The sequence below is a fragment of the Pleurodeles waltl genome, chromosome 11 (genome assembly GCF_031143425.1).
Source record: "Pleurodeles waltl isolate 20211129_DDA chromosome 11, aPleWal1.hap1.20221129, whole genome shotgun sequence".
NCBI classification, from domain to species: domain Eukaryota; kingdom Metazoa; phylum Chordata; class Amphibia; order Caudata; family Salamandridae; genus Pleurodeles; species Pleurodeles waltl.
The window spans coordinates 754,506,588-754,533,258 of NC_090450.1; the positions used below are offsets into that span (position 1 = coordinate 754,506,588).

The following is a 26,671-nucleotide window of genomic DNA, read 5'->3' on the forward strand; positions in this document are numbered from 1 at the left end:
AATGTCCAAGCATTCATGTATTTGCTGTCCAGATGGCCTGTGGTGAAAATAGTTCATGACATTTCTATTAATTCAATCTGTAAGTTTCTTGATGACGTGCTTTATGAAGAGGGCTATCCAACATATATTCTCACTGGTAATGTACAGCTTTCTTCTTCTGAAATGGGATTATTAGACCTGACCACGTTAGGGTGGTCATCCCCCAACATTTTGCCAGCCTCCCTCTACTTTTCTGCAACTGTTTTTGCTGAATTCAGGACTCTGCACACTTTACTAAAGTGCATGCGCTCTCTCCCCTGAACATGTCTTCATTGGTTCCTAACCAATTGGCATATTTAATTTACTTGTAAGCCCCTAGTAAAGAGCACTACATGTCCCCAGGGCCTGTAAATTAAATGCTACTAGTGGGCCTGCAGCACTGATTGTGCCACCCACATAAGTAGCCCCTTAACCATGTCTCAGGCCTGCCATCACAAGGCCTGTGTGTGCAGTTTCACTGCCACTTCGACTTGGCATTTAAAACTACTGGCCAAGCATTAAACTCCCCTTGATCTACATGTCACCCCTAAGGTAGGTCCTAGGTAACCTATAGGGCAGGGTACTATGTACGTAAGAGGCAGGGCATGCACTTATGTGTTTTACATGTCCTGCTAGTGAAAACTCACAATTCAGTTTCCACTACTGTGAGGCCTACTCCTCTCATAGGCAAGCATAAGGATTGCTTTCATATACTTTTAAGTGGCAGATTTTGATCTGGAAGGAGTAGCCCTGCAGAATGGTAATAGAACATCCTGCTTACTGGTGAAGTTGGATTTTATATTACTATTTTAGAAATGCGACTTTTAGAAAGAGGGTATTTCTCTGCACTTACTGCCATCTGTGCCTTACAGCCTGTCTCCTATCCACATCTGATCTCCTCTATTTGACAGCTCCCCCTCTCAATTCCCCCAGTCAGTCACAAACACAGTTCACTCAGTCGCATCTGCATACTGAATTGGTCTCCTGGGGCAGGAAGGGTGAAGGGGCTCATTTACTTTTCAAAGGCCAGTGGCCTTCCTCACACAAAGAACTGATAGCCCTCCACAGGGATCCTGGCAGATAGGACTGGGCTAAAAGAGGAACTTGTGCACTTCAAAACCACTCTTTGAATTCTCCCCACTTCAGAGGCATTTTGGGATATATCAACTGGGTCTCTGAACCCAGCATATCAGACTCTGCTGGTTCTACAATTGAACTCTGTCAGCCCAAAGGACTCATCTGGACTGTGCATCCCTGAGGAGGACTGCTGCCTTGTTTGTTGCCCTGCTGCCTGCCGGCCTTTAACTGTGCTGGAAGTACTGTGCCTTCCCCAAAAGTGTTCTCCAAGGGCTTGGATTGAGCTTGCCCCCTGTTCTGAACTCTCAGAGACAGCAAAGGCCTCACCCACTAGCTTTTAACTAGTTTCCCGACTTCAGCGATGCCAGGAACAACTTCAGTGACGCCTGCTCCGTGGACATCACTGTATGTAACGTCTTTGTTTCTTCGTTTTCAAAATACCTGGGAGTCCATGTGACTCCGTGTCCGGTGCCTGAGGCATCTGATTATTGGGAACAACTCCGTCAATGATGCTGTGATACTCCCAGTTGGAGCTATTGTGTTTCTAAGTGCTTTAGTGGGATTTAGTCTTTAAAAATGCATAACTTTGCTTGTGTACACTGGATCTTCATCATTTCAACTATTTTTTGTCCAGATAAATATTCTCTATTTTTCTAAACCTAAGTGGGTCTTGCACAAATACTTTACACATTGCTTTTTAAGTTAAGCCTGACTGCTCAGTGCCAAGCAACCGGAGGGTGGGCACAGGATAATGTGGATTGTGCTGTGACTTACCCTGACTAGGACAGTGGTCCCTACTTGGACAAGGGTGTATACCTCTGCCAACCAGAGACCCCATTTCTATAAGGGATCATACTTAAAGGGAAGGGGAATAACTAATAAAAATGCTCTTTGTACCACCCGGAAACAAATGGTATAATTGAGAAATTGAATCTCACATTAAAAGAGTCAACTCAGATTTCAAGGTCTCAGAGTAAGGGTTGGGTCAAAGCACTTTTGGACAGGGTGAGGGAGTACAGGCATACTCCCTATTCTACCACTGGGCTCCGTCCATTTGAGATGCTTTCTAAATGTAAGCCTAATGCTAGAATGTGTCCACCGTGGCTGAGACCGTATGGTGATTCGGATGTCACCATCGAAAAAAAATGGATACATGTAGATTAAAAGAACTAAATGCATGTGCCAAAAGGAAATAGCATTTTGACAATTGCAAAGCAATAAAAGATATTAAAATAGAGATTAGGTGTGAAATTACCCACAAAACTCAGTGGTTTACATTTTGGAAATCCCCTGCGGGTCATCAAGGTATTCAAAGGTGTTGCGAAGTTGGGGGATGGCAGAATATGGAATTTTAATAGGTTGTCAGTGACAAAATAATTTTATTTTTATTTTGTTGTTTTTGTTTTGGTGAGGAGGGAGGTAATATCTATATCCTGCATTTCCTCTCCTTTATAATATTGTGTGTGTTTTGTAATGATTTGTATTGTATGTTTAGGGTCCTGTCTGCCTATAGAAATTAGACTGTTATTGTTCAACAACTAGATCTGGAGATCTAGGCTTGCTGTGGACCAAAGGGGATGGAGTTTGCTATCCTCTTGATTAAACTTGGAGTTTGAATCATCTTCCCTCTTGGATGTATTTGGATTTCTTTAACCTCACAGAAACCTCCTTAATTTGCTTTTAACAATATGATCATACGGTGTTGGCTTTGTCACGTTCCAAGTCCTGGGCCTACTTCTGATCCCACCAGGTTGTTATGGTTTTAAATACAGAGTTATACGTGGTGATTATTAGTCTTTTTGGAAACTGATTTAATCTACCAATTGTTGGCAGCCACCAATGAAGAGGGGTATGTCTTGAGGAGAGTTCGAAACAGAAGGACGTCTGGTGGAGTTTATGGCCCAGTATTTGGGTATTGTTGTAATTTGATACACGTTTGACATACATGTCACCCAACACATGCCAGGAATCTCCTTTAACTCAAATTGTGCATGTTGCAAAGCAAAATCCTTGGTGCGGTTACCTTTTTCAGGAAGCACATTAGAACCATTTTCAAGATCCTAAAGGAACTTAGAGTGCCATCAAGCAGTCCCAATAACCAAACTAGACCTGTCAATAGTGGAGAACAACTCAAAAGTGGGATGTGTCAGTATGCCTTTACTCTCTTGCTTTCAAGTGAAAGGAAGGTAAATTGGACTTATGTAGTGCCTACTTCGAGCCGTCAAAGCACTTTTCGGTGAGTAGCGTGCTACTCCGGAACCCAAATGGTCGATTAGTATGGGGGGAAATATGAGTTCATTTGAGGAGTGCACATGTGAGTCTGTTAGTAGGATTCAATATGATAATGGAGGGATAGAAGAGGTAAGAGTTTAGAAAGTGTTATTTGGAAGATCGTAGTAGTAAGATGAGGTTTGGAATGAGTAAAAAGTATAGATGGCAGGGGAAAGGGTCTGTAGAATGGGATATCACAGTAGTAGAATAATGTTTGGGAGGAGTTGAAAGGAGGGATGCATGAGGGAAGAATTTATAAAGGGTTGTTTGGAATGTCATAGTAGTAAACTGATGTTTTGGGTGAGCTGGGAGGGGCAGAGGATGGAAGAGTCTAGAAATAGTTATTTTGGAGATCACACTGGTAGAATGAGGTTTGGGATGAGTCAGGGAGTGGAGGCAGAGGATGTACTGAGAGAGGTATAGGGTGAGACTGGGTAGTCCACTGGAGAGAGTGAAAGTTTTTTTTTTTTCCCTCTCTTCCACATTAGGAGTAAAGTAATAAATACATGACTTCATAGAAAGGGTATATATGTATAACGAAGATAATATATTGAGATTTAAAGTTGTATTGTATAAACTCAGACTTTCAAGTGTTTATGTACTTGAAGCTAATGTATTTGTTTATTTTTTATAACACATTTTAAAAAAATATATATTTTCCTCAATATTTCAATAATGAAGCACTTCTAGATAAAATAGTTATGGTAATATTTACATATTGTGGCAAATATTTCAGAGACCCATAAGCATCTAATCTGACAGCCTATATAAAAACTATGCAATAACCTATGAACATGTTAAGCATAGAATAATATATAACCGTAAGTAGTATATGTATTTGTTAAGCAGACCTAAACAATATTTACATATAAAAAAACATAGTTATTATATAGATTTGTACAAAGAAATACACATATCTAGATACATACATATAATCAAATTATAAATGTTTACATATGCAGGGCTATGCTGTACATTAGTGTTTGAGTATGGTGGTTATGTAGGAAAGAGCCAACTCTTGAATACTCTTCTGAAGATATGATAGTTATCATTGGATCTTATATTTGAGAATAATGAAATCCATAGATTGGCTGCTTGTACAGAGAAAGATGTATCGCCTATTGTCTTTTTCTTGTATGGTGAGGTTTTTAGGCGAGGTCTAAATCTTGAGAGGAGGTTCTTTTGTTCAATGTATTTTGTTATTTTATTCCTGATTAAAAGTGGTCATTTTCCATGTATTGCTTTGTGGGTGATGCAAAGCAGCTTGAAGGTGTGGGCTTGTGGTTTTACACGTAGGAGTTCTGAATCCACTGTAGGCTTTTCTTAGTTGATAGAAATGATCTGTGGTAGAGGCGTAATCACGTTTAGACAGTACAAGAGAGATAGTAGACGGGACCTTGTGTGGAAATCCCAGGTCGGAGAAGGTATTTTGCAGAGTTTTCATGGCAATGAAGCTTGATCTTGCTAAGTTGTCCACTTGGGTATTTATTGTTAACTTGGAGTCCATGGTAATTCCAAGGCTGCTTACTTCCTTAGATACTTTAGGAGGTGGTCTCAGATCATCTGGCCAGGGGCAGAGTGGGTCATCATGTTTTCAATAGCCACATGTAGTTCCGTATTGGAAACATTCAATTTGAGATAGCTCCATGTCATCCACTGATCAATGGCTCTGAGGCAATTGAAGATTTCTGAGTTTCCAATGTCTTTGGACCTTTCCAGGTTATGAAATATTTGTATGTCATCTGCATAGTTATAGCATGTTAGCTGAAATTAATTGATCTTTGCCAGTAATTACTTCATTAGATGTTGAAAAGCATGGGTGAGCTGATAGAGCCTTGAGGGCCCACTGCTTTTGTGAAGTATGGTTTGGATGAGAAAGGAGGAGATTGGATGACATTTGTTCTGTTTTGGAGGTAGGATGTGATCCAGTCGAGAGCAGTACCCTCTATGCCAGCTTTGCACGGTCACAGTGCGCTTTATAAATGTTTTGAATACATAAATAACATCTGCATTAGGGTGTCATGGTCAACTGTATCAAAGGCAGCTGGGAGGTCCAAGAGAAGTAGTGCAGCAACCCCGTTCCAGTCTACTGTGTTTAAGGTCATCCCAGATCGTAATGAGGGCAGATTTTGTGCCTCTTCCTGGGCGGAATCCAGTTTGGTATTCTGAAAGTAAGGAGTTATCTTCAATGAACTGTGACAGCTGGGTGACTGCTACTCTTTCTATCAGTTTGCCCAGAAAAGGTTCATTTGTAATTGGTCTGTAGTTGTTTGGGTCATGCTAGTCCAGGTTTGTTTTCTTTAATGATTGGCTTATTTATGTATTTTTTTGGTCTTCTGGCAAGATTCCCATAGTTAAAGAATTATGAATGTTTATTTTTATTGATGTGGCAGGAGAGGTAGATAAAATAATGTTCTTGAAAATATGTGGTAGACCAGGGTCAGAAGGGCATTCAGATAGCCTGCTTGCTTTGACCGGATCCATAAATTCATTTTTTGATATTTGTTTGGAGGAATGCAGAAGTTGTGTTAGCCTACTCTTGAAGATGATTTTTGGAAATGAGTTGGTGCTGGTGTTTTTCCTTTGTTTTAAATAGGTGTCCAGCGTGCCTGCTTTGGTTATGTAATGATTTTCCAGTTTGTCTGTGAATGCTTGAGCAATCGGAAGAGTTCCTTCCATGTATTTATGTTGACAAAATTTGGTGAGAATTTTATAAAATTCTTTATTTACACATTTAGCATTTTGAATTATGTCTGAATAGTACCTTTTTTAATTGTTTATTTGCATATTCTGTTACATTTCTGTAGATTTTGAAGTTTGTCTTCATTGCTGTTTGTTTTGAGCCAGGTTCATTACAGCTTTCTAATTTGTTGTTTTATCTTTTTTAGTTCTATATTTCTCCATAGTACATGTTTTATTTTGTCCTGTTTTGTTGTCCTTAGTGGTATTAGGATATCGAAAGCTTTGTGTAGCCACCACTTATAAAGTTGTTGACTGAATTTATTGTGTCTGGATTAGTGTTGGATGTTAGTTGTGTTTCTGAGTATTCAAAATTGAGTCTGTTCAATGATTGATAGGTGGATGAATGTGGGTGTGTTGATTTGTGGTGTTTTATGTTTGGAGAGCTACCAAATGATGGTCTGACCTTCTGACTGGAGTAATCCATTGAAAGGTAACTACTTCTGGATTGCAACAATGACATCTAGAATGTGCTTAATGATGTGTGTGGGTTTGTGTGTGATCTGATGTAGGTTCTGTGTGACTAGGCCAGAGACGATCGTTTTTTTGATGGGGCATATTACTTTTGACAAACCAAATGTGTCAGGCACCAAAAATGCATGGGTTTGAGTGTGGTGTTATAAGGTTTGAAACTGTGTCTAGAAACGTGTCTGGGAATGCTGCATTCCTAGATGGTGGTCAGTAAAGGAGGAAGAAGTTACAGGAGGAAGTTGGTGTAGGGTTGCATCGGTGATGGTGGCCTCACAGCCTTGTATGGAAATGTCATCAGTTTTGGTTAGATTTATTGTTTGGTTGAATATAATTGCTAGTACACCTCCTCTTTTGCCTATATGATTTTGTGTGATAATTTGGCAGCCTGGAGGAATGGCTTAACACAACACTTAAGCTATGTCATCGCCGAACCATGATTCACTTATGAAGAGTCAGTCAGGTTGTGTCAGTCGTGATCAAGCATTTATTAGTAGGCAGTTGAGAGACCGTTTTTTTATGGTGGTGTGACTTTGTTTGCAAGACGAGTGACCAGTATATTTTGAACTTGTAGCAGGTGTGTCATTATTTCTGGTGTTAGCTGTACGAGGTCACAATAGTGTTGTTTTTCTATATTGTATTCCTCATCCAGCAGGCTTAGAAGGCATTTTGTTGGGTCTGCATGTGTTGGTGGTGGAGATGGTGGTTGAGAGTGAGATGGTGAGCTGAGTTGTTTTTTCAGAGTAACCTTGCTGTGTAATAGACATGGAAATGTAAAGTTGTGAAGAGTGGTGTGTTGTTTATTTTGTTTGTGTCTGTTTAGGCTGGAAGGTATATAGGTTAGGGGTGGTGGTGGAGCATGTGGGTCAGAGTTTAAGGCTCTAAATTGTGCAATGGATGAAAGGCAGGTGAATGAGAGCTGTGTTGGAGTATTTATGGTAGGTGTTGCTGAAGATTGAAAATTTGGGAATAAAGATGGTTTAGAATGTGTATTATTGGTATAGTCAAGAGGGTGGGAGTGGGTGTATTTTTCTAATGTGTGAGAGGGGATGGACAAGGGTTATGAATGTGTTGAGTTGATCATTGAAAGAGGTAATATGTGTGGTGGAGTGGTTGTGTTTTTTTTTTATAAAAAGATGAGGAGGATGCTAATGGATGATATGATGGAAGGCAGAGAATAGGTTTTGGGGTGACAGAGAAAGGTCTGTAAGGAGCAAGTAGAGGTTAGAGTTGGTATTTTATATGAACAGGAAGTGTGTCTGGATGGATTCAAGTTATGTATAATGTGGCTTTGTGTCGTGTTGGTGATCTGTGGATTTGCTAGTGGTATAGGACAGGGTGTTGTCTTGTGTGAGAATGAAGGTGCCATTGTGTGGTAACTGGGGTAGAAATGTGTATAGGATTTTTTTGTGGTATATGAATAGTGCACATTTGCTGAGACAGTATTACTATGTTTGTAGATAGCTTAAGGTGGTTGCTGGTGAATGGCAAAAAAGGCAGAATTTCTGGCCCAAACAGGCAACTGCCCTTGACCTCTCTGCCCTTGTCCGCAGTGCCTGGGCTAGGACGCTGTGACCCCTAGGCTTCAATAATCCTGTTGGCCAATGGGAACCCTAGCCATACCCAATCAGAACCCTAGCCCTAATGCCAATAGGAGACCTTGCCCCTTCAAACAATCACATCCCTGGCCCTACCAACGAATCCAAACCTAAACCCTAAGCCCTATATCCAATCTAAACACTAGCCCTAGGAACCAATCAGAACCCCATACCTATCAACCAATCCAAACTCTAACCCATAAATGAAATCAAACCCATAGCCCTAGGAACCAATCGGAACCCCAGACCTATCACTCAATCAGAACTCTAACCCTAAGCCCTAACTACAATAGAAACTCTAGCTCTAGGAGCCAATCCGAGCACAAATGCAACAACAAGTGAGAAAATTATATAAAGGGCATGTGATCTTAAGCACATGCTGGTGGGCAGGGGACAGGGAGCTGCTCTGCAAGACAGAATCTCCTTGGATATGGACAGGCTCAGTCCGCACTTTGCAAGTCCTGGTCAACCTTGCAGGTAAGGCCCAAATTTAAAGCCACTATAGATACTGCTTTTCGCACACTTAAGTAAAACACTTTTTCTGGCCAAAACCAAATACTACATACACTTTCCAAATACTGTTTAAACCATAAAGCAGGTTAACAAGTCTTTCAAACACACTATGCTTAGCCTCTGGGATTTAGTTTGCCTTTTTAACTTTTTTTATAAAAAAAAAGTAATAAAACACAAGCCTTGGAACAATAGAGGCAAAAACTAGGAGAGAGATTTAAACAGTCATGGGTAGCAAAAACAGCAGTTTTAAAAGTACAATTTGCACACAAACCAAGAGTTCAATTTAAACAGTCACGAGTAGGGAAAAGATCAGTTTTAAAGTTTCAAAAATACACAGCACAAGTCTGTGTTCTTACCTTCTTTGTCCTTCTGCTCGCTGCGCTGTTTAGAGCACAGAGAGGCTGGGGCTACAAAATAGAGTTAGAATGGTACACCTCATGACTGGAAGGTTGCCTTGAAAATTAAGTGAAGGCTAGTCCTCAGTTTTAAAGTGGCAGATGTGCCAGAGACATCCAAGCGCTGCCATCAGACACCAATGAGGAATCAGACTCATACTTTGAAGTGAAAGCCGTAATTTGCTCTGGAAAATAGGTCTTGAGATACCTTGAGGAATCTCAAAGGTCATTCCAAAGCAGGCTGGCCTTTACAAGAAACACGGACAGCGACCAGTAGATAGACCTGTGTGCCATATCATTGCGTATCATTCTACTTGGCCTAGTTTTCAAATTATGCAATAAAGAATATTTAAAAAAATCATTAGACGCGATTAGGTACCGTTTGAGCAATAATAACGATCTTAAACCAATAATAAGTCATACTGACCTGTCCCTTCAACAGGCCCAGAACCAACATAGTCTGATTGGCATCCGGAGCTGAGGTCATTTCCCTTCATATTTATTATTAAGTAGTGCTGCCATTCCCTAAAACGGAATACATTTGCCATTGTGAGAATGTCCATGCAAAGTCTAACAATACAGGTCATCCGTGCAAAAAACTATGTAAGTCAACAAACACCTTAGCATGCTAATATTTGACAAGAGTTTTATCCCAACGAATAGTTTTACTGCTTTGTGCTGTTAAGAGAGCATAACTTACACACCACATACAGATAAAGAGTGCACTGGTAACACTTGTTATTGTTTTCACAGCATCATATTCACAATATCAGTGCCCTCAGTGGCCTATTTGGTTCCTCAGACTTGCCCCTCAGCAGGTGTTGTATTCAGATAGTGGACGCGCCCCCTATTTAGAAGCCCATGGCACCCCTATTGCACTCGCACCAAGTAGAGAGGAAAGCAATATACTCAAATATGTTTTTACTAAGAAGTGTACTTGTCCGTATACCTACTGTCTGTTTTGGCGCGATTGCAGAAGAAAATTTTGCAGAAATAGACGAGTTTATGCACTACTACATCTGTCTGTAAGCCTGAAGAGAGCTGTAGGAGGGTGAACGCCTCCGAAGGCCTCCAGGGGGGTGGGTGTCATTTGGGTCCAAACCTATATTTAAGAGGAGTTTTAGGGACTCTCTAAAGTGTCCACAAGCTGGATGTTCGCGCGCAGAATCTGACAGTGAGACTCCTACCGCAGAAAATGATTGAATTTGGTCACGCCAACTACTCTTTGAATGAGCGCGCAGACCTGTCCATGGAGGATCTAAGGGACCCCTATGTCCCTTCACAAGGGGTTGTCTCGGGGGCTGCGTGGAGGATACAGGTTACGCTGAATGTGCTTCTCTTGACTTCTCAGAAGATGCACACTTAGCGTTTTACAATCGACTGTTTGTCAATGTGCTTGTTTTATTAACCCTAGAGCAAAAGAACTACAAAATGAATGCCAATTATTGCTCGGAGTTAAGCCCCCTGCAAACGAGGTACCACACTTTTTTGAGTGAATGCACATTAGGCATTGGATGCCTTGCAGCCTCATTTGTTTTATCAGTTTGTGGCCCCTGCATAGCCTTTAAGCAATGGGTGTAGATACAATAATTTGACCACGGTTGGTTCTGCAGCAACAACCCATCACTCATTCTTCAGTTCACTCAAGTTGTATTAATCATATTCGTCCCCTCAACATTGTAAAGCAAACCAAATTAATTTCACACATAGTGATGCAGCTACCTTAAGAACCAATACTTTTTAAATTACACAGTCACTCGTATACTATATTCAAATATGCTCATTACAACGTTTCAAAAGCAAAGCACTCTGTATCAATGCTCAGGAGCCTTGATGAAGCAGAAAATGAAGGTTTTGATTTATTAACGCTTAAACGTAGTGCTGAAATAATCATGTGTGACATTAACCGAACTAATAAAGATTGTACGGGGACAAAATGTGCCCTCAGAGTAGTTTGCCATCATTTATACGCGTGCTTTATATAACGTGGTGAATTAGAATTGCACTAATCCGACATAATCATAAACGTGTGCTACGATTTGCTTGTTTGAAATGCTTTAGCTTAACATTACTTTAGCGGAGGCTTTGGCCTAGTTGCCTGGTCTCACGGTTTAGCTGCTCGTATTTTTCCATTGTGCTAATAAACGTGTATTTTAGCTTGAAGCTGTACTTTTCCACAGAAACTGTTCACATGCTTATCTTAAAGTTTCGTGCCAGCCTGGCATATTTTCTCTTTAATTCAAGGTCGACTTGCAGGTGCGGACAATGGAGGCTCTGAGAGTAAGCTAATTGGGAGACAATGTTGCGATTTGCGTACCCATCTCCAAGGATAATGTATGCTTAAGTAAAAGCTTGAGAACTGTCGTTTTTGATTGGTCAATTTGAAGCTAACCTATGAACCCTCCAATGGAGACCCTACTGGACTTGAACTGTTGTCTATAAAAACCAGGTGCACGAGAAGAAATCAGATCATTACGGCCATTACCCGGACATTACGCCATTTTGACTTCGTAGCTATTATGGCCCACTTTGCTGCGCCGCCATTTTGAGAGACGTTGAGTCTTTCTCTAATCGAGAGAAAGAGACTTTAAACGATTCTTGCCCTAGAGACTGTAACTTTGATTTGATCCTTTTGCATGAAGTAATAGTTTTACCTTGCCGCCGTGAGGCAATTGCCCCGTCCACCCCTGCCCCTTTGTCCCGTCCCATGCTGATCGAGAAACGATACCCATGATGACCGAAGAACGGTACCTGTGAGACGAAGACTTCCTTGTATGCTGATCGTAATTGGTAAATATGAAAGGAGATTGTAAAATTGCATTGTGTTTCTTTTAGGTAACCAACTGCTGATTTTTGGTAAGATCCCTAGTTAAGAGTTTTTCTAAATTTATGTTGCTAAATTGTTTTTGCGTGAAGTCCCACATGCTGATGCTAATTTGAGGTTAGACGAGGATTCCATATGTCGCACGATGCAATTTGAGATCTTGTTATGCTGACTAAATGTATGCCATTAGTTCATTACAGATTATCGTATTAGTGCTTTGCATTGCCATTATCGAATGCCTTGTGATTCAAATGCTACATAGATTACATTTGTTTCGACGTTATGGACAGCTATTAATGTTCATTTATGTTTATCATTTGGTGTTGAGACACATTTATATTGTGCTAGCTTTGTTAATATAGGGAAATAAATTCACTAACTTTGCAATAAACTGGTGTGGTTATTCCTGACTGAAAGGTCAGGGTTCGCCGAAATGTATTCTGGATTAATTGTTAAGTGTTATGTTGTTCAAGGTGTTGCTTATGTTCGTTATTGATTATTGATTTTGATGAGATTGATCGATTAAGAGTACGGAGAGTTCCCACTAAGTCAAAAGATTCATCGGCCTAAAGAGCGTCCGAACACAGGTAAATTGTTACCACGTTCCGCTCTATCAGCCTCACAACTTTAATGTCGCCATTTTCTAGTTTTATTTGAAACACGAAGAGCCAAATTACTCAATGGCTCGAGAGATATACAGGGTATTTGCACCCTCTTTTCTTGCACCCATAACACATCCCGTATTATAGAAGAGGTCACAGATACTTCTGCACTCATTGCACTAATCTGTATTATGCGGAGGCCAGTTTAATGTGAAGGGAATGTTCCCTCATTTGCATGGGGGAGTGGTCCCATACAAATCAAGACATACCTTTGCTCATCAACTTGCGCAACATTACAAAAACAGGCACACTGCAAAGTGGCCCACATAGGGTGCGTGTGGGTTACCTACAATAGAGTAGCTCAGTGCCAGCTTTAGGGTGGTGCAACCAGTGCAGCCGAACTTGGCGCTGACCTTGGAAGGCAATATGTTTAGGAATAACATGAATTTGAAATCCCTTGCTGCAGAGTTTCTTGTATGTCCAGCAGTTTTCAGCCAAAAATTAAAATGTGAAGATAAATCTGGTGATTAATGTTCCTGCTGGGAGGAGATTGAAGTGTTGTCTAGCGATAAGTCTGAGTCATTGTAAAGTAGCGCAGCAGGTTAATATGCCTGCTGCAAAGAATGTGTACCATGCAGATCGCATAACTGTATTTTATGTGGATAACTCAGAGGGTTACTGCTTTTGTCACAGAAAAACTTTTGTTACATGCAGTTCATAAGTTACAGTCCCAACAAAACGAAATGACCTATGCACTATCAAAGAGCTACATGCAAACGGCATGGCATAGGTTTGAACTTTATTTTTTCCCCCACTCTTTTATTATCCTAATTTTGCTAAAGAGGGTTCCATTAGGTAGAAATAAATTATTTTTAATAAAGCCAACCTCAACCACTAAGGTACGTTTTAAATCCTTAGTTTGTGCTTCTCCAGACCAAACACTCTCAAAACATACTACTCACTAGTATGGATGACTTGTGAGTTCTGCACCTAGTAGTCCTCATTGTCTTATGTAACATTTCCTATACACTGATTTAGCCACATGATTCACTTTCTCTGCATAATGTGTGTGTGATGTTAAGAACTTTGACACCCTGCACTGGCATGAGTAATCCCGTAAAACAAATATAATGCATGTAAGACTGGCTAGGAAGAGATGAGGGGCAGTGTTGGAGGATGGAAGTGAGAGAATCCATAGAGGGGGGCTTAACTGGGGTGGGGGGTCTGGAGGGTGCAAAAAAAAAAAAGTAGCATCAGGTGCTACCATTGCTAAAGTTGGCCCTGTAGTAGCTGCACCCCTGACGGTCACCTTTGGAAGTGAGCACACAGTGTCCCAGGTGACACTGAGGACACACCCTTAGGAGTTACAGTTTGAGAGTGTGTTGGAGCAAATATTTTAGTAATGCTTTTAGTGACCCAGATGTCAGCATTGGCAGCATTTGTCATGTTTTAAAAGCCTAATGAAGAGAAAAGCTGCTTGACACTGTATTTTAAAAGTGCTCACGTTTTATTTTGTGGCAGACACCAATGTGCCTACCAGAATTGACAATATGCTAACAAGATTACAATTATGTTGAATATAAGTTTTAAACATTATAAATCAGATTTGTTTCACTACTAGCAGTCACTATAATGTTTAATGTGATTTTTGTATAGAGTTAAGTGTACAGAAAAATAAATGCACTTCTGTCATATCTAATGTGATGCTTTAACAAAGATTGCAGTTATTAGTGAAATGTTTTCCATATTATTAATGCTGAATTTATAACTTTTCATATTGTGTGTTTTATTGATAACAATAATTATGCATTATATTTCTTGTGCTAGCATAACTAGGACTGAAGACATCCTATTTGGAGTCATGTAAAAGTGATGAATCATTCTTTCTCTGACATTAACTTTTCCATTAGGTTGTTTCTCATGAATAGTAAAGGGTCCCATTGTTCAATGTACAATACTTGTTTCCCACTGACCTTGATTCTGGAACATTTAGCCTGTGGATCAAACGTGAAATAAAATAGTTTCTTTTAACAAACATTCACATGGGAACTGTTAAATTCTTTAGAACTCTCATTGTATCAAGTGATGTACAAAATTGTTATTGACTATTGGATTTACATGGAAGAAAGTGATGACTACAGACCAAACTTGAGAATTCTGTCATGTTGCAAATTTGTTTGGAATTTGAGTTCTAATTGGATATTGCCTCTTTTGTGTGATGTGGATCCACTGAACTGTTGAATCGGAGACATTTGTGAATTTCACTATAGGGAAGTACTTTGTTAGTTTCCAGTTAGTCCGCCTTAGGGTCTTCTTCTGGTCCTTGCTTGGATGTTTCCTGATTGTTCCCTTTGCAGCCTGTGTTCTGCACTTACCCTGATGCTGCTTCTAATGGACCTTGCTGATGATCTACATGCTTTGCTGATGAAACTGAATTGAATGCTGACCCTAGGAGAGGTATATTCTATTGCAAATGTTATTTTCCCCTGACCTGCGTTCCTTTAACAGACGTTAAGATGCTGACACCAGTCTATTTTATTTTTCTAGATACTCTAATTTAGACGAGATAGATGATTTTTCAAATTATTTTTGTCTCTTTTTGACTTTTGCCCACATGTTAGTCCATTCCCACACGTTTGTCCTAATGTGATTAGAAGTAAGGACAACCCATGTCCAAATCCTGATTCCCAAATATTGTAATTTGATTTGACTAATGTCTTTACAGTCTGATTTAAAGTATATTTCTGTTCACAACTGATTTCAGTATTAATATGTATAATTATTCTTGAATGTTTTATGGTGTTGAAGTTGAGTAGATTCAACTTGTTTCATTAATTTGGTTGACCCATGGTTTTCATTTATCTATACAATTTGATTTTGCGCACAATTTACATGACTTTGGCTTTGTGGTTATAAAATAATGCTTTGAAACATTTATTGATTGGAGTTTTTTTGCATCTTACCTCAACTTGGGGTCTTTTCTGCTGGGCACATCAGGGTCTGTGAAAATCACAGTATAAAGCTTGCTTTTGTCCGCTCCTGGCCAGTCAAAGACTGTTGGTTTCTCCTTAACCTTTGATGTTCCAAAAACAGAACTGGCATTGAAATACAGTTTAAAAAAAAATGTAACCTAGCAAAACACATAACATGAAAAATGTGGGACTGGAAAAGTAAATGCTCACTGTAGGTTTTAAACATGAATCTTAGAACCACCATCTATTTTGATAATTGGGCACATTAACAAATTTATGGCAGCAAAAACTTTAATAGCAATGTATTCAATATTAAAATGTCTTTGCAAGTCAAAAGGATAGTTCAATTTTAAGTCTAAGTGCTTCTGCATGGACTGGCTAGTGTGTGTTTTGATAAGTGGATGGCTGAGTGGGTTAAGGTGAGAATGGGCCTATTGCTGAATGGATGGATGATTGACTACATGGATTCGCTTATTTAGGGGTGAGTAAGTGCCTGGATGGATGAATGCAATTGTTTAGAAATGGCTACCTAACTCAAGGGTCCAGCGTTAGAGATTTGTATGTATTTATGTAAGTGGTATTTATAAAGCGCGTTCCGGCTCAGAGCACTGAAGCACTAAAAAGAGGTGAGAGGGGCAAAAACGAGAAAGGGAAAAGGAAAGAAAAAGCAGATGCCTGTGACTAACGTGGAAAGAGCCAGGTTTTGACCAGTTTCCTGAAGCTTAAGTAGCTGAATTCCTTCCTGATATTCAGGGGGAGTGAATTCCAGCATTTTGCCGCGGCCACGGTAAAGGCTTTATCCCCCCATTAAGCTTTGTAGGTACGAGGGGCCTGAATTCTGTAGGCCCCAAGTGACCTGAGATGTCGCCTGGGTCTATACCAGCAGAGTTTGGAAACCAGGTAGTGAGAGCCGATGCCATGAACAGCTTTGTAGGTCATGCAGAGCATTTTTAAAATAATGCGCTGAGCCACCGGGAGCAAATGTAGTTGTTTGAGACTGTCTCTGGATGAGGCAGAGCAAGGAAGATTGAGGATGGATCTAGTGGCCGTATTCTGGATCAGCTGTAGCTTGTTCAAGGAAACTCTGTCCAGATTAAGTAAAAGGGCATTACAATAGTCCATTGTGGACATGACCAGGGCTAGAGTGACTGTGATTTTCCATTCCTGTTGAAGGTAGGGGAAAACTTTTCTTAACATTTTTAAAGTCCACAGGCATGTTGCTACAGTGTTATTTACCTGACTTTTAAAAGATACGCGATCATCAAAGATGATTCCTAAATTCCTACTAGCGGTAGTGGGGACTGGGAGGGTGCCACAGTCGGTTGGCCACCACCGTGTATTCCACCGCTCAATGCCAGGTCCGAAGCAGACAATTTCGGTTTTGGCGCCGTTGAGTTTCCGCCAAGAAGTCCTCATCCAGTTATCAACTGCCTGCATGCAATTATTAAAACGATCAGCCACTTTCTCCCAATTCCTATTAACTGGGATAATTAGCTGTGCATTATCTGCATAGGACGTGGGAATGAATCCAAACGACCGAATCAAGTTGGCCAGTGGAGCAACATACACATTAAACAGAGTGGGGCTTAATGAAGAAACCTGAGGGGACCCCACAGGGTAGAAGATAGGCTGTAGATCTGAAGTCGCCACAGTTAACCGAGGTCCATCTGTCGGTCAAGAAGGACTCTAATAGCTTAAGCGCCTGCTCTTTAACGCCTGCTTGGTAAAGGTGGGCTAGCAGAGTTGGAGGTGAAATAGTGTCAAAAGCTGCAGACAAGTCTAATAGAACTAGGATAGCCCCTTGCTGTTCATCCACCATTCACCGGAGAGAGTCCGAAGAAGAGATAAGAGCAGACTCCGTACTGTGCCCCTTTCTAAAACCATGTTGGGAAGGATCTAGTCCTCCCTCTTCCATTAGAAATTTTACTAGTTCCTTATTAATGTATTTTTGAAAGATCTTTGCCAGAAAAGGGAGGAACGCAATCAGAGGTAGGTTACTTAGGTCCTGGTTGTTTCCATTTTTTATTTTTTTCAAGGGGATGACTATAGTTTCCTTTCAAGAAACTGGATAGACCCATGAAGAGAGAACCTCCTGAAAGATAGGGACTAAGGCTCAGGAAAAAAGCTCAGGAGCCAGTTGAAAAATGGAGGGGGGGCAAGGGTCCAAGGGGGAGCCTGATTTAATTTCAGAAATCAACTTTTGAATGCGATCCTGAGAAGGAGAATGAAAATTGGAAAGGGTCGCATGACATGCATTAGAAGCCATGTAAGTCATGGTAAATTGGTCTGCAATGTCCTCATAGGGAGTGAAATTGGCATGAACTTGTAAAATTTTGTTTTCAAAATGCTTAGATACTTTATTTAAGTGTGATGAAAAAAATGGTGTTTCTCTAATACCGGTTTGGTGTAAGAAACCTAGCTAGAAATACTTTCCAAGAGGCATGGCCCATATTATTAAGGGCATGGTTTGAAACAAATAAACTAAAATACTGCGCTTCCCGTAGCATACCACCTGTATTTTGGTGCCTCTGTATGAGCTTGCTGTTGATTCATCCAGATATAACAAAAGGGTAACAGACATGCACCTAAAATAATCCAAGCCTATTCTATTTGCCAATGCTTGTTAGCATTATAAGATAAATAACAACAATTTTGTTGTGAATAATTAGAATTGAAAATATTTAAATTCTGAAATCATGAGACTGTAAATTAAACATTATTAAGCTTTGTAGAGGGGGCAGCCATCTGCTGAGTGGCCGAACTACTCCTGTTCTTTCCTTCTCACTACTTTCTGCTGCTGTCTAACACGTTTATGTTCCATAAGCATTTCCCCCCCCCCCCCCACCTCATCTCATTTCTGTTTAGCACCTTCTTTTGACACTCTTCCTTATGTACTTCCTTGTTGATTCTTCCATGGAGTGGAGTGTGTTGCCGTAGTCCGTCTAGCTGGTGATGAGGGCCTAACTAACAGCTCTTCATGCTGATGAGGGCCTAAGTAACAGTTCTTCATGCTGGCCAGGATTTTATCTTATTGAGTATTTTGAGGTTGTGGAAGCCAGAGGCGGTGACTGCAATCACTTGGCCAGTCGTAGTGAGCTGCTTGTAAAACACTATTCTGAGGTTCCACAAACGGTAAGCACTGATCCAGTACAATCTGATTTCTCATCCATTCTAGATGTGTTTAACTGTTCCAATGATTCTTTTAAGAAGATAACATATCCAGTCTTGTGACATACAATGAGGAGACTACGATACAGTGAATTACAAATCTTTCCAAGCTTAATTCTTCATCACAGCTCCATTAGAATAAAGCTTAGAAAGATTTTTAGTTCACTTAGTCTCCTTATTGGATGCCACAAGATTGGGTACGTTATTGTGCTGAAAGAATCTTTGGAAAAAATTAACACATCTAGAATTAATTTATTGTCCTGGATGAGTGCTTTCCTTTTGAGGAAAGTTTTGTATGATTAATAGAGTTGTAAGGCAATTTGACCCTGAGATTTAAGCACCAAATGCACCTTGTTTTAAAACACACCTGTGCAGTCAGGATTTGACCATTTTTTCCAGAAAGCATTACTTTGGAACTAGTCTGAAGGTCTTTGTTCGGGTTGCCGGGGACAGTGTGTCTATGTGGTCTGCAGCCCACCAGGTGGAATTTCATAGTGAAGAGACCTACTTCCGTTTTGTCTGTGTTAGATTTTGGGCAGTTGGTCTTCATCCAACTGCTGACTTCAGACATATGGGAGGTGACATAGGTCCGTGTGCTTGGTGTTATGTCTGAGAGGATGAGCTGGGTGTTATTGGCATAGATGAAGTTGTTTTAGTGGGATTGGATGATGTTTATGAGTTGGGTCATGTAGGTGTTAAAATGTGTGGGGCAAAGAGATGATCCTTCGTATACTCCGCAGATTAGGTTGTTGTGATCAAGATATAGGGAGCCAGGCTGTCTGGCTTACTGACTGGCTGTGGTCTGTTAGGAAGGAGCAGATCCAGCGGAGTACAGGACCTTGTATACGGGTTTTGTGGGGATGCTGAATGAGGATGGGGTCAGAAACAGGTCAAAGGTGGCAGATAGGTCGAGATGGATTTGGGCTGAGGTGTCTGCTCGATCCATATATGTCTGTGGCAGCAATAAGGGTGATCTTGATGGTTGCTACAAATGGGGTTTCTGGTTGGCTAGGGTGTGCACCTAGGCTAGCAGAACCCACCTACTCTAGTCAGGGCGAGGGAGTTACAAACCCAAGATAACCCCTGCTCACCCCCCTGGTAGCTTGTCACGAGCAGTCAGGCCTATACCAGAGGCAATGTGTGAAGCCATTGCACAACACACATATTACACGTGATGCACTATCCCCACAATGAAGGAAACCCAACATCAAGTTATATAAAAATAAACTGTATTGTACACAACATCATTAGACCAAACACAAAATGTCAGTAATACCCTGCTGCCCAAGCAGTTGTCAGAACATTACACAGTACTATTACTCTGCGAAAGCCAGCAGTAGTCACATAAAACATGTAGGTTACTGGTTATTCTGTAACTTAAGCAGTAGTCAGGAAAACATTACTAAAAGAATGCACATGTTATCATAAACTGGCATCATCATGAATGCATCAGGTGACAATAATCACGTTACTATAAATGCACATGCCCTAGTAAAAGCACCATCATGAATGCCTATAAAAGGAGCATCCGAGAATACACGACCAGTGATATCAACATTCCCCGTATGCATATATTGCAAACCACATTAGTGCATAGATCCAGGCATGAGCCCGGTGGCACTCATCATGGGTGATCCTGTTGATGTGTTTGGGAAAAGAAAAAACCATACGGCCTGGAGGGTAGGAGTCCTATTCACCCCCCTCCTGGTAAAATAACTAGAACGCCTCTTGGCTCCTCCTATGGCGGTCACAGTAGGTTATAGAAAGGTTGGGCAGGCACAGGAACCCCGGCAAGGGTTTCGTCCCTGTCCTGCCAACCCAACAATCTTGCCCCCATGCCACTCGGGTGGATTGCCAGCAAGAACCCCCCTTCCCACACAGGCGGTCTCACCAGGAAGCCGTACACCTGGCAGGTGAGCTCTCTTCTCACTTGGGGCCACCGCCGCCACACAGCTCACCACTGGGTGGGATCCTGGAGGACATGCATCTTTGATCCGGGGTAAGGCACTCCTCTGGATAAGCCTCCTGACTAGGGAGCCCTTCATGAGAGCCTCTCAATGCTCCTCGCCCCAGGGGCACCACAAGGAGCACACTCGCTCAGGATTGATTCTTTCCTTGCCCCGGGGACACCCCAAGTAGCACACTCGCTCCTGACTTTGTTTCCAAAGACCCGCCCCAGTGGCGATTCCTCCATTGGGGAGATGGAACAAGGGCTCACAAAGTGGGATGAATAAATCAAGTAGAGCGCTCCTTCTTGCGCTTCACAGATTAAGGAAAGGTACTCTTCACGCACTACGCTCCATCACGGGAACATTCAAACATAGTGCTGTCCTTGTGCTGGAAGCAAGTAGCTGCAGGAGGCAGGGGCCACAGCACCCAGACCCCTGGGGGCACCAGTGGAAGCACAGGAGTGTAGGGCCCAACAAGCGGACAGCACAAGTGGCCAGTCAGTGGCAGTTCCTATTAGTGACCCAGCAGGTCACAGGTCAGCACAACAGCAGCAGCCCAAGGCGGTTCCTGGTGAGTCCCTCCAGCAGCATTCTGTGTCCCAAAAATGTCTCTTCTTGTTTCAAGGTGTCTCCGAAGATGGGGAAAATCCCCTGTACTTATACTCAGTTTTTGCACAGCACTTACAAAGAGGGGGAGAAGAGGTTTCAATGAGTTACAACTGGTTCTAGGAGTGTCCCTTCTCTCCTCCAGCACAGGTTCCAGACATCAGTTGGGGGTAAACAAGCCCTTTGTGTGAGGCCAGGGCACAGCCTTTACAAATGCAGGTATACCCTGCCTCTCCTCTCTGCCCAGGAAGACCATTCAACATGCAGATACACCTCTGTGACACCTCCACCCTCCCTGTGTACAGGCTAGTATGCACAAAGCCCAGCTGTCACTCTGCCCCAGATGTGGCTTGGAGTCAAGCTGCAAAACGCCAGAGTCATAGGCACAGAGAAATGCTCACCTTCTAGAAGTGGCATTTTTATAATGGTAGTAAAAAATCCACCTACACCAGTAAGCAGCATTCCTATCAACCATTACAACCATACCAAACATACCTATGCTACCTCTCATGAATCAGAAAATACTCCCTATACATAAGGCAGGGCATTTCCAATGCAGTCATATGAGTAAGGCAGCACTCACAGAAGTGAGAAACCAAATAGGCTGTTTGTCACTACCAGGACATGCAACACGATCAGGCACATGTCCTGCCTTCTACAAACATATCACCCTGCCCTTAGGGCTTAGCTAGGGCCTACCTTAGGGGTGACTTAAATGTAGTACAAGGGGAGATTCAGGCCTGGCAAATCAATTTGAATGCCAGTTCCCTGTGGCAGTTAACTGCGAACACTGGTTCTGTGCGAGTAGACCTAAGACAGGTTTTAAAGTCTACTTCTGTGGGTGGCGCAAGCAGTGCTGCAGGCCCCGTAGTAGCATTTAATTTACAGGCCCTGGGTATAGAGATACCACTGTACAAGGGACTTAGAGGTAAATTAAATGTGCCAATTAGGTGTAAGCCAATCATACCAACTTTAGAAGGGAGAGCACCTGCGCTTTAGCACTGATCAGCAGTGATAAGCTGCTCAGAGTCCTAGAGCCAACAACAAGGTCAGAAAAAAATAGGAGGAAGGAGGCAAAAGGTTTGGGGATGACCCTGCAAAAAGGGACAGGTCCAACAATGCTGTGGTTGGGTCTGAAACTGTACTGAATTGTGTGAAGGAATTGGTTGGCACTGAGGTGGGTGGTTAGTTGTCTGAAGATTTTCTCAATGACTTTCACAGGGTAGGGTAGCAGGAGATCAGTGTTAATTGGATGGTGTCTTTGGGTCTGCTGAGGGATTCTTAAGTAGGGGAGTATCATAGCGTGCTTCCAGGCATATGGAAGGTGGCTCTGTGAATAAAGCTGTTCACTATTTGGGCTGTCAAAGTCCAGTCCATTGGCGAAGATTTGGTGAGGGGACATGCATGACAGTGCTTCAGAATGCATGTGCTGCATGGTTACTTTGGTTTCCTATGTGGTGATGGTGGGCAGGTGGTCATGGTGGGTTTCTGTGGGTTGGTCTCAAAGGGCAGGGGGAGGACTGCAAGGGTGGATGGGCCCATATGGAGCTTTAAGGTATTGATGATCTTGCTGCTGAAAGAGAGGGAGTGCAGGGTGCAAAGGTCCTGTGAAGGGTATGATGATTGTGTAGCTAGCTGCTGGTGAGGAGAAAACTTTCAAAATGCTAAAGATTTCATTGGCACTGCTGGTATTGTTTTCAAAGTGGCTTAACAGCACCTTGTAAATATGGTGCAGGGCATAGCGCCACCGGAGCGTCATGAAGTGACGCTCCTGTGTTGCTAGGGGGCTCTTAAATATGCACCCAAGTGCCTTCCCTGGGATCCTGGAGGCTTTAGAAGTGTACTCCTGTTGTGGATCAGGATATAAAGGACAAAAATCAAAAGGTAAATTCTTTGACCAGTATGAACCCAGTTAGTGTAGCTGACCTGTACTCCATTGCGGTCAGCATCAAATTGCAGCTGGGTCCTGTTGTACCGTGACTATTGACTATCATTGGAACTTGTGCTTATTGGTGCTATTTTTACCTAAAACTTTAAAAAATATAGTTTAATTTCCTCTTACTGAAATTTTGTTTACTTGGTATAATTTTGTTTAATAAATTTACTTTGGGAGCTTTGTTTTGCATTTTGACTTTATTACTCTTTTAGTACTGCTTAAATATTTAACCCATTGTCTCTAGGTTAAGCCTGTCTGCTCTGTGCCATAGCTACGAGAGGGTTGAACACAGGTTAGTTTATTAACTTTAAACACTCACCTTGACAAGGACTGTGATTTACCACTTGAATTGGGTGCTTACCAATCTCAACTAATAACCTAATTTGTTACTCATTCTCGTTGTGTGGATTTGGCGGGAGCAGTTCTGCAGTGGTGAGAGATATCCATGTTGAATTGGACAAGGGCATGGTCTGTCTAGGTGAGCGATGTGGGTTTGTTCACTGTGATGTCATTGAAGTTGGTAAAAATGGGATCTTGGATGTGTCTGGTGGTGTGGGTGGGGCATTTCTCTTGTTGGGTGAGTCAGAGGGTTGACAGGTCCTCCAGGAGGTTGTTTATGTTAGGGTCAATGAGGTCCTCTAGGTGGTAGTTCAGGGTGCCAAGGATAATGAACATGCTAGAGCAGAATACCAGGTAGTGGGAATAGGGGAGCAACGGAGTTCGTGATCGTGCTGCCAAAGTTGGCAGGTGCTCCAGGAGGTCAGTAGATAAGGGTGCTATTCAGGGTGTAGTTGTCGATTGATGTGAATTTTGAAGGTCTGGAATTCCATGCTGTTGTTGGTGTTTGTGAAAGCAGTGAATGTTCTCTTCAAAAAATGATGGTGAGCCCTTCTCTGGGTCTATATAAACACCATTCCTTACTAAGAACTCACATAAACCTAGAGAGGTGACACATTTAACAGTACACAAGAGTAATATGCTGCATGAAGAAATACTACAGAAACGCACATTGTTGAAAAAAAAACACTCTGCAAACTTAAGTAAAAACATCTATGAAATGTAAATAGAAAGTGCATCGCTGACATGGATTACCTTAACGTGTTACAGTCATTGTTTAGAAAGTGATCAGTGTTTAACCTGCAAAGTTAAGTACATGATGAATATACCCATGTCCGTGTCAGATCTTAATTACTGGTGGGTCTGAGACTGGGAGGGTCTGAGACTGGGAGGGACCCACCTCACTTAAAGCTCTGTCCAGCATAATATCAGTAGAGTAAGAAGGCTATGGTCTCTGTTCCTCATTTTATCAGTTTTTAGGCTCTCCATCCACAATTTTACTTGCTGGGAAATGTTAATGCCTGCTTATAGAGCCCCACAGTTCACCAAGATATGACACCATAATCTAGGGCCAGCTCTATGCCAGAAGTTGTACCATCATGCAATAAACTCCCCTGCATACAATAAGGTAGGAGTGAGAATCATAATGACTAAACTGCCCTGCAATATGCCAAGAATTACCATCATTGGGGCAGGGCATACCCAGATGTGTGTACCATAATGTCACAGAGGTGCACAATATAGGAGGGATTAAGAACACTGTCGGGACCCAGCAATTTGTTTTAGTAAGTACCATCACACCAAGGATATCCACGTTACGTGATCAAAAGCATCAGCAAGCTGCAGGGGTTGTACTAGGTCCAGTACTTGCGGATGCTCAGGTGTTGTCTCATTTTTATCTGTGCCCTGCAGCACAATCAATAAGTGTAGATTTGACTGTGCACAGCAATACATATTGAGGGTGCTGACACTTCCAAGTGGTAATTACTGCTTCAGAGGTAATACCCGCTCATCATATCATTCCAGCTTTACTAAATAGCCTGTGGTGCACTTGCCTCTGTACACAAGGGTAATTTTATTGCCACATCATTCCTGCACCAATGCAGAGTTTGTGTGCTTGACATTGTATGCGTGCTAATCCGATTATATCTTCTATCCCACAAAAATACCCTTCCCCCGGCCTATTGGGCCCAGGCAGAGACTTTTTAGGGCGTGAGTAATTAAAAAAAAAAAGAAAAAAAAAAAAATAATCCTTTTCCTAGCTTGCCAATGCCTGCTGGCACCAAATCATTTAAGATTTGGGTGACTAGGCCGAGCATGTGCACAACTGCACATAGGTCAATCAGAGATATTTTATGCCATTAGCTCGGAGGAGGTCCTTTTCAAATGTGTGTCTTAGATGGCTGTGTTCCACTGACTGTCCTGCACTGATGACCTCAAGTGCTGGTAAACATTGGCGGTTTTAATTACCATTTTCATGTAATGTACTTTTGGCTTGGGGATGCTAGGATGGTATGTGGGAATCTGTATAGAACATTTGCACAGACATGCTATACTAATGTTTTTTAACCCTGTGCAACATCCATAAAAATGTATTTGAGATCAAACCAACACCTTACTGTAAGAAATTGGGTTGTTGGTTGAGGGGGGTGTGAGCCCTTCTCAAGCAACAGCCATACTCATTGTCTGGGTGAACCACCAAAATTAACCAGTGCTTAACCCTCTGGTAGCTAGGCATAAAAGCCATCAGGCTGAACTTAGACGCAATATCTAAAGTATTTATGCATCACTACAAACAGTAATTAAGTGAAACCACCACACAAGGGAAAAACCCACACCAATTTAGAAAACTAGAGTAAAACTTAATAAATGATTTGACACTAAAATAACAAAAATCCATATTCAGTAGAACTGTAGTTTATAATTTATTCAGTGAAATCTAGTACCTAAAAGATCAAAGCGCTAACTGCAGGCATTTTGTTACGTCAGACTGGGGTAAAGTCAAAAGTTATGGCTGACCGCGATGGAGCATGGTTCGGATACACAAGGTCGATAGGGCCTTGTCTGCATTTACCTCTGGACTGATTCACTTTTTCTCCCAAATTTCTTCTAGGAAAGTGAAGTTCAGTGGGCAAGGAGGCTGGCAGTATTTGAGGAGGAGGCATCATCGTCAGATAGCGACTGGATGAGGTTGTGGTAATGAAAGCTGAAAATCTCCAGTGGGACAAGGCTGCAGGCTGTAGCAGATGAGATTCACGAGTTGGCTTACCCTTTCTGCGAGGAGCTGCTGAACAGGATTTGCAGCGGTGGAGAAGATGGTAGTGGGAGCTGCTGCACACTCTGGCCGACCAGCGATGCTAACCTCTGGCAGATCGGCGAGCAGGTATGCCCCAGGCTCTTCTTGGTTCTCAGAGCACTTTTTAACTGAAAAGTTTCCCCTTTGGGTCATCCAGGCACCTTCAGCACCATGTCCAAGGGCCCAAGACTGGAAGGGCACCATGTGGAGAGTTAGGACTCACCCAAGCTGGATCCAGGTGTTGGTTCAAGATGGTTGGAGTCTTTCCTGTCCCTGAGGCTCTGATCAGGAGGCCAGCCAAACTAACCCTTGAGTCACTCTGCTAGTCCTGGGTTTCAAACAGCAGGGCCGCCCTCTAAGGACACAGGGCAGGCTTCAGGCAGGGCAGATCTCTTGGTGCAG

The 26,671-nt window shown here is 42.0% G+C and overlaps 1 protein-coding gene across 1 annotated transcript in view; it reads right to left on the reverse strand.

Annotated features, from left to right (window-relative positions):
• Nucleotides 1-26,671, reverse strand: part of LOC138266100 (phosphatidylethanolamine-binding protein 1-like) — a 71,409-nt gene that overhangs the window by 20,322 nt on the left and 24,416 nt on the right. Inside the window, exons 2-3 of the mRNA XM_069214483.1 lie at nt 15,469-15,578; nt 9,507-9,604 (exon numbers count right to left, since the gene is read on the reverse strand). Coding sequence (XP_069070584.1) covers nt 9,507-9,604; nt 15,469-15,578 — 208 coding nt within the window. The remainder of the gene's footprint in view (nt 1-9,506; nt 9,605-15,468; nt 15,579-26,671) is intronic.